This window comes from Bison bison, unplaced genomic scaffold, assembly GCF_000754665.1.
Source record: "Bison bison bison isolate TAMUID 2011002044 unplaced genomic scaffold, Bison_UMD1.0 scf7180017864072, whole genome shotgun sequence".
NCBI classification, from domain to species: Eukaryota; Metazoa; Chordata; class Mammalia; order Artiodactyla; family Bovidae; genus Bison; species Bison bison.
The window spans coordinates 11,099,856-11,108,356 of NW_011494644.1; the positions used below are offsets into that span (position 1 = coordinate 11,099,856).

Genomic DNA, 8,501 nt, shown 5'->3' on the forward strand with positions numbered 1-8,501 from the left:
GAAAGGGTGGCCCCATTTTGGGTCACACAAGGGAAAGGGGCAAAGGCGGTGGCCAGAAAGGGCCTGACAAGTTTAACAGGCCAGCAGCTGCCACCCTGACCAGACCTCCACATTCCAGCCCGGCCCTTGTGCACTCAGCTCCCACTCCAAGCCCACAACCAATCCCATTTCCACGGCCCCCACACTTTTGGGCCCCCAAACTCACCATCCCCTACTGGGGAGGGTTTGCAGTCCCATCCCCCAGCCCTGATGCCAGGAGAGAAACTCAGCTCCCAGACAGAAGGGAACCACATAGGGAGTGGATTGGGAGAAAAGGCAGTGAATGAGGACGAAAAGGACCCAGGACCTGAGCACTCTCTGGGAGGAATCCACATACAGGGGAACCGTGGGACCAAGCAGCTCAACAGGGACCCAGCCCTGCCGAGCTGGTAGTGGTCATGGTGCAATGAAGCTATGAAGGTAGAAAAGATGAGGCTGAGGAGTGAAAGGGGTTGAGATAACGTAGATGGGGTGAAAAGGTCATGGAACTGGGGGCCAAGGGTCCAGACTGGGGGCATACCGGGGAGGCTAGGCGGCAGGACAAAGCAGACAGAGGCAGCCTGGGCCAAAGGTACAGTTCCGCTCAGATATTTTATTTGTGTTTGTCTTTTTCTTTTTTTTTTTTTGGTGGGGGAAAGGGGACAGGTTGGAAGGGAGACAGAAAAACAAAATCAAAGAGAGAAAAAAAAAAAAAAAAAAAACAAAAAACATGACTCTTTCCACCCATTGCCACCCCTGGCCCCAGGCCTGAGCCGATGAGGGTGAGGATGAGCACACACACAGCGGGAGAACAGCAATAACTTAGGGTGGGGAGGAGCATCAGGAGAACACAAAGTATCGTCTCCAGACTCCATGGCGGAGGAGGCTGCCTGTCTCGAGGCTGAAGGGCTGGGGGGTGAGGTGTGGGGTGTGGGGTGAATGGGAGGAGAGGGAAGGGAATGAAGAAACTTCACTGAGTAGTGGGAGATAAAGTGCTCAATGCTCTGGATTCAGGCTTGGGAGGAGCTGGAATTGGTCACCTCCAGGGAGGCAGGGCCCGGGACTGGCGCACTCGGGATCTCCGCCCACCGAGCATCCCTGGCGGTGGCTGGTGGGAGGCAGGAGGGCCCAGCTGGCGCTGGCTGCGTGGAAGCAGCCGGGGGATACGGCTGGGCCGCTCACCCCGAAGCAGGCCCCAACTGGCCAGTGTGTGGACAGCCCAGGGGGGCAGGCAGGTGGCTAAACTTTGGCTGGCCCGGGCCAGGCGCCAGTTCCAGCCCTTGCACAGGGCCCAAAACCTGGCCAAAAGGGCTAGTGGGTGTCGGGCAGTGCGAGGATTACCCCTTCTGGGCCCAGGGACAGGAATACGGCTGCGGAAACCATCCTTGTTGGTCTTGGGATACAGTGCAAATAGGCCCCGGTCCCCCACGGCTCCGCAGCCCTGCAGGGCCCGGAAGACCATGGGTGATAGGCGCAGCAGAGCCCGCAACCAGAGTCGAGAGATGCCCCGGCGCATCCGGGGGCCCTGCTGTCGCACCCATTTGCCCCCTGCCGCCAGAGCTGCCAGAGGTAGAGCCAGGCCTGGCCAGGCGAGGAGCCAGGCAGCCCCAAGGCCCAGAGGGACGCCCAGGAGGCCTCGGCGCCAGCTCAGACTGAGGACGGCCCCCAGTGCGGTGCCCTGAGCCAGGAGTAGGAACAGACTGGGGGGCAGGTGCAGAGCTGTACAAAGAAGTAGGTAGGAGGCCCCCAGGCCCACCAGCCCCACCTCAAGGGCCAGCAGGGCTGCCTGCAGGCCGCCCCCACCCTGGGCCGCCAGCAGTGGGAGCAGCAGCAGAAGTAGTAGGGGCAAGAGGCCTGAGGAGGACCCCACTGCAAAGGAGAGTCCAGCCAGGAGGCCATGGGACAGGAGTCCAGGGAGCTGGCTAGTAGTGCCTGGCCTCAAATGTGTTGGAGGGGGTTCCGGGGGGATGTCTGGTGAGGGACAGCCATCTCCAGGATCCCTTGGGGTCCTAAATGGAGCCCCCTCCTCCTCTTCCTCTTCCTCCTCAGGGACTGGGGTCAGTGCCGGACCCTGGACCCAGTCAAGCTCAAACTCCTCACCCAAGAGGCTGCCATCCTCCTTCCCCCACAACCTCCATTCCACTGATGCCTCCTGGCCCACAATGCTCCTCTCCTGAGGTGCTGGGGATGGCACTCTAAGCTCCTCTGTCTCCTCCTCAGGTAGCCCCCAAACCTCCTCATAAACCAAACTCTCGTGGTTTTGTGGACTGGGGCTAGCGGTTTCTGACTCTTCCCCCAGTATCCTCTGCTCCTCTGGCTTCAAGGCAGCCCCTTCCTTCCCCAGAATCCTCTCTGGAACTGCTTCCTCCTCCTCTCCCAGCATTTTTTGGTCCAGGACTGCCTCCTGGCCAGGTGAGCAGGGTTGCTCTTCTCTAGGGGTGCCTGTGTTAGGTGGTCCCACAGCCCCAGGAACGGGGAGCGGGAGGCCCGGGGGACGCTGGCCTGCACGTACTTTGAGGCTCTTGGGCTGCTGGCGAACCTGGGCCGCGTGCTTCTGCCGCAACTCCTGCTCACGCCGCTTATTGTACTCCAGCTGGTTGCCCAGCTCCGTCTGGTGCTGCAGGCGGGTGAGCTCAGCCCGAGTGCGCTGCACGGCCTGCAGCTGCCGGAGCTCCAGCTCCCGCGTGGCCTCATGCTGCCGCAGAAGCAGCGCACACTCCAAGTCCTTCTGTGTCTGTTTCTTGTTCAAGTCCTGAGGCAAAAGGGAGGCAGGGGCCAGAAAGCAGTTAGGAAGCCTTGTGAGTGTCAAGAAAACGAGAGCCCCAGGACTTCTTGGCAAGGGAAGTGACGGTGGGGAGATGAGGGGTATGGGTGAAAGGGAAAAGGGTGCCAAGCTCCTGGCAGGTTGGGAACACACTTGGGGTCTGGTGGGCACGAGAAGTCAGAGAGATACTGAAAAGAATCCAACCCACAACATGAATGAGGGCAGAGAGGAAAGATGGTCCCAAGTGAGGCAGATTAAACAGGGCAGGAGCCTGGGACCTGGGAGGCGACCACGGGAGGAGGAGGCCTACCTCTCGCAGCAGGTCCTGGTCTAGGCTGTGGCGCGCCAGCAGCATTTTGCGCTTGTACTGGCGACACTGCAGCTCAAAGTACTGGCGCTGCCGCCGCAGCAACCCAGCCTCCTCCTCTGCTTGGCACTGCTGTAGCTGCTCCTTCTGCCGCAAAAGCCACTCAGCCTTCTCCCGCTTGGGGGTGCTGGGGTTCTCCTGGAGTTCCTAGGAAAGGGCAGTGGGAGAGTCAGGGGGTCAGGGCCTGCCTCACTCCCCCACCAACCCCACCCACAGCTGTGGCCCAAACCCACCTCCTTCAGCTGCTCCTTCCGCAGTTTGTAGGTTCGCTTTTGCGCCTCCAGCAGGGCGGCCAGCTCCTTCTTCTGCTGCCCAAGGATGTGCTGCTGGAACTTCCGCTCCTCGGCCTGAGCAGCTCGCGCCTCCTTCTCCCCGATGGCCTGGTGCCGCCGGGACAGCTTTTCGGCCTCAGCCCCAAAGCCAGCCCGCTGTGCCTCGAGCTCCCGCTGCAGCCGCGCACTGTGCTCCTCGCGCTCGCCCCTCAGCCGTGACTCCAACGCCAGCAGCTGTTTCTGGTGCTGGCGTCGCATCCGCTTATAGCCACTCAGCTGCTCCCGCAGGGCTGAGTCCTGCTCATGCTCCTGAATCTGGCGGCTGACCTGGGGAGGGAGAAAGGTGAGGAGTGGGGCGCAGCTCTGGCCCCGTGTTAGTAACACACACGCCGTCTTCGTGCTGTGTGGGCGAGAACCTGAGTTTTAGATGCATGGGTTTAATTCTCATTTGGCACCTTCCTCACTTAACCTCTCTGAGCCTGCCACCTCCACTGGAGAATGGAGACATCATCTCCCTCATGGGTTGGTGTGACCGCATCAGACAAGAAAAGGGATTGAACACTGGGTCTTGCCTAAAAGTAGGGACAATTCAGATTGATTCAAAAGAGTAAAAGAATCAAGACAGACCTGGGCCCAGATCCCCAGTTCTGCCACTTTCTAACTATGTGACTTCAAGAAAGTTAATGCTGCTAAGCCTCAGTTCTGTTACAGGAGACAATAACACCTCCTCATAGGGGGCTGTGGAGATTAAGTTTGCTACCTATGTAATAGTATCTAGAATACTCTGAACTAGAAAGTGATTGTTCCTTCCCCTTCAGCAAACACTGAAGACCCTTTACAGCTCAGGTATGGAGGCAGAATACAGACCATAGGATGCTGGATGACAAGAACACTGGACCTGAACGCCCTCATCTTAAGTTTGAACTCAGATCCCATTGTTCAAAGGCTACGTCAATGGCCCCAAACTAGTTCAGATGGCCAAATCCCTAAAAGTCCCAGACCTCTCTCACGGTATCACAAAGCACCAAGCATCAGAGGGTCTTTAGAGTTATCCTAGCAGAACAACCAGTCATAAGGAGAGGCTAAAAGAACACAACAGACCAACCAATGGCCTCCAAGAGGACTGTCAACACAGCTAAACAAGAATGTAATCTAAACGTCTACTAAAATTATAGACAAAAAAAACTGTATCTTATGAAAACACAGTTTTCCTATCAACTGAGGGAAAAAAAAACCCCAAATGCCATGCCTTTATTTTAGGAGAGGACCAAGGTACTGGTTACAGAATTTGAGAACTACTAAAGGGAGCCCTTCTGAGTCACAACTGTGTCATCTCTTAAATGGAATCATATCCTCACCCTCCCAGAAAAGTTGGAAGGATTAAATACAGGCAGGTGGGGGGCCGGCAAGCCAATTACTGGTACAGGCAGATACCTATATACCATCTCTGTTCTCTAGGGGCACAGAATCCAGCAAACCTGTCACAATGCTGTTCAGGAGCACCAAAGCACAGGACACGAAGCACCTGGCTGGCCAGGAGCCTGGGAAGACACACCAGGAGATGATATTTAAGTCTAGTCACAAAGACAGGGTGAGAGTTGGGCAACATGACCAAAACAGTCTACTGAGAGAAGGGAGGCGAGAAGGGAGGATTTAGGTGAGACAGTCGAGGTAAGAAGGAAGTGACAGCAACAGAGTCTGGAACCTGGACTTAATCACACCCCACCGGGAGAAAGCCATTTCTGAACTTAAATAGTCTGGGGGACCTAGGATGGCTGTACTTACCAGGGAGGCAGTACGGATGGTGGCAAAGTGGTCCCTGTTGCGGCAGTAGGCCCGTCGGCGGGCCGAAGAGGTGGCAGAGGTGGGAGCCGGGGCTGCAGGTGGCTGGAGAGGCCCTGGGGTCATCTCTGGCTGGTAGGGGTCATCATAGAGGTTATCAGAGCCCTAGAGGAAGAGAAGGTGGAAGGAATGCCCGAGTCTCAGAGGTCAGAGGGTCCAGAGAGAGTTCCCTGAAAACCCAGTCAGACCTGGAGCAGGGCCCTGTGGCTGTCAAGCCTACTCAGGCACAGCTGCATACCGGCAGCCGGTGGATGATGGAGCTGTGGGAGGTGACTGTGTGCTCCCCCTCCTGCATCATGGCCATCTCCCGGGCTTCAGGACCTTCTTCCTCCTCCTCCTCCTCTTCCTCCTCCTCTTCCTCCTCCTCATTATCAGAGGCATCTGCCAGGCTGTTGACTGAGCTGCTCTGGCTGGAGGCGCTGATGGACATGCTGGGCACTGAATGGCTACTCTCTAGACTGGTCAACGTCCCGGCCCGGTGCATGTAGGGCTCTGCCTCCTGTGGACAGGACGTGGGCTGTTGGGCAGGGAAGGCGAAGGGCAAGGCAAGCGCATGTGGAAGTAGCACACGGAGACAGAGAGTATGAAGAGGGGTGGGGGAGCGGGACCAAGCAGCTGCTCGGAGGCAAGTACAACATGGTGGTGAAGATGGTGGCAGGGCACCCTGGGTCACCTCCTCCTCCTCTGGGGCCTCCGCGCCAGGGCCATTGGGCGCCTCCTGGAACAGGATCTTCTTCATCTTGCGGTACTGCAGGTTGTCCAGCTCCCGAACAGCATCCTTGGTCCTCTGGATGAGGTCCATGATGACTGTGGGTGGCCGCTCACGGAGCACAAAGCGGTGCTGGGGGAAGAGAACACTGAGACCTGCTGCCAAGCACCCCCGCACCCCAACATCCCATGGATCCTGCATTCCCTCTGGCCCGAGGCACTCACTCCCCTGGGGCCTGTGCCCACCATAGCCTGATGCTGGCCTTGGCCCAAGCCCTCCTCCCACATTAATTTTAAACACCCAGTCTCTACTCCCCAGACACCTTTGTTCCTCCAGGCACAGCTGACAGGCAAGAATAGCCAGAGATCTGGATTCTAGTCCAGGTCTTCAAAGTGCTCTGTGCCCCTGGACATGTCATGAGGCTTCTCTGGGCCTCACAAGGCATCCCACAGTTATTAAAATAAGTGGATCCAACTAGACAGTTCCCAACTAGGGGTCCCAGGGCCCCCATAGATCTCTGAAGGAATGTGGGCCTCTCTACTTTTGGTAACTTGAAAAACACCTAGGGAAATCATACATTTACCCATGACAAGGTTACATAGGCTTTTGGCTTGAATTACATTAAGATCAGTGTGGCAACCCTGGTTATCGCATGCTGACCAGAAGCTCTGACTTGTAATTATATGTCTTTGATTAATGGAAGATGTGAAAACAAACTATTACTTGATAAAGGCAGTCTCCTAGACAAACTCTTGCAAAACAGAGTCCACTGGGCACTGGGGATGGGTATGGGAATTCATAAATGAAGTTCTTGGTAGAGGAAGAATCAGGAATCACTACTTTCACTGAGGGGTTTCTGTGATTCCAACAAATTTCAGTTCTAGGAGAATACTAGGTCAGTGAGCCCTCACCTTCAGAAGAACCTCTGAGGTTGGTCTGTCTTGAGGGATTTTCTGAAGGCAGGAGTCGACAAAATTCCGGAAGTACTCAGACCTAGAAGTCACAGGAGGGTAAGGGTGGGGTAAAGAGGACATGAGTCAGGCAGCCTTACCCCTATGGCCTAACCCCTGGGCCCAGAAACCCTAGTCCTCACCAGTGTCCTGACTGGAGCACGGGGGACTCGTTCTGTGCAATGTGGTATAAGGCACTCATCGCATTCATGTTAAACAGCGGTGGTTTCCGTTCCGCTACAGAGAAAGGTCAAGGGGGAGAAGGTGAGAGGTGGCAGGTGGGCAGAGGAGACTGAAATTGCAATCAGAAGACTCTGGTCCACACCCCTGCTCCCCGACCCTAAGCAATTCCCATAACCTCAATCAATTCCTTCCTCTCTAAGATGCAATATCCAGCCTTTCTGCTGCACGTGGGTAGAACAGGGATCAGAGAAAACAACACACGAAAAAGCACCAACAAAGGCAGAGGGAAGCACATTCACTTGCCAGCCCAGTTAATATTTACCAGGTGCCCAATGAGAGCAAAAAACTTGCTTAGGTACTGAAAAAGATAAACAGACAGGCCTTGTCTTCAAGGAATCTCCAGTCTAACAGAGAAGGTTAAATGAGACTGAACAAATAACATCAAGTTCAAAGTGCTAATAACTGGCCTAAGAACAAAACAGTAAATGGCTGGGAAGCCAGGCCTTCAAGTTGGTCCACTTGCAGCGGTTTCAGAGAAGCTTGTTTGGAAAAACGAATAATGGAGGTAGGCTTTAGTTCAGAAGTTGCAAGCCAGAAGCCCCTTGTGGCCCAGACAAATGTTTTGTATCGTTTTGGTTTGGGCCTCGACAATGATTTTTAAATTCTGACACTAGCAACGAAATAACCTAAATTTTCAGTTTCTTTTTAAAAAAATTAGATCTGGTGAAATGAAGCCTACATTCCTGCATAACAATGGGCTGGAGCTAAACAATAGCTCCCTGTTCTCCTGGGAACAGCAACCTCCAGTTTGCCTTAGTCTCCTCCATACTGCTTCTCTGACACCAACTGAGTATCAGTTGCCATTTACAATCAAGATTGATATTTTTTGTCTATAATAGAGAAATAGTTTTCTGAGCACATTTCTGTACCAAAAATTAACAATAAGATGGATAGCTCTAGATTTTTCTTATACTGGCCTGTTTCACATACTTCCATTGCCTATCTGTTCATGGCCTTAAACGGTACATGTGTAGACAGAGGGAAAGGCCAAGTCCAAATCTCCAACATCAGGCCAAGGACACGGTACAAAGGTAATTAAGAGGAAATATTCATAGCACACTTAGGGGTGGAGCTTGTAAAGGGGAAAGCCAGCCTTTAGGAAGCAAGAGCCTTAAGCTTGGTGTAAGTAAGAACAGGGATGGCTTCAGTCTTGAAGGCAACAGGGAGGCTCTGAGGAGGAGAGAAAACAACAGGACATCTCTGATGTAAAAGAGAATGGAAGGAAGAAGAGACTGGCAGTGGGAAAGATCACGACAGGAAGTTGTTGGTAAGAGTAACTAAAAGCATCTCTTTCTTGGGCACCTATTTTGTGCCTGAACTTGTGTGTGTGGTGGGG

The 8,501-nt window shown here is 54.4% G+C and overlaps 1 protein-coding gene across 2 annotated transcripts in view; it reads right to left on the bottom strand.

Moving 5' to 3' along the window:
• Positions 1-8,501, bottom strand: part of TAOK2 (TAO kinase 2) — an 18,515-nt gene that overhangs the window by 3,330 nt on the left and 6,684 nt on the right. Inside the window, exons 9-16 of one of the 2 annotated variants that reach the window (XM_010837297.1) lie at positions 7,066-7,159; positions 6,884-6,965; positions 5,937-6,104; positions 5,502-5,762; positions 5,207-5,368; positions 3,383-3,748; positions 3,093-3,296; positions 2,531-2,770 (exon numbers count right to left, since the gene is read on the bottom strand). In XM_010837297.1, coding sequence (XP_010835599.1) covers positions 2,531-2,770; positions 3,093-3,296; positions 3,383-3,748; positions 5,207-5,368; positions 5,502-5,762; positions 5,937-6,104; positions 6,884-6,965; positions 7,066-7,159 — 1,577 coding nt within the window. Of the gene's footprint in view, positions 1-673; positions 2,771-3,092; positions 3,297-3,382; positions 3,749-5,206; positions 5,369-5,501; positions 5,763-5,936; positions 6,105-6,883; positions 6,966-7,065; positions 7,160-8,501 lie in introns of those variants that run through there. The other variant, XM_010837296.1, reaches the window with a different exon arrangement.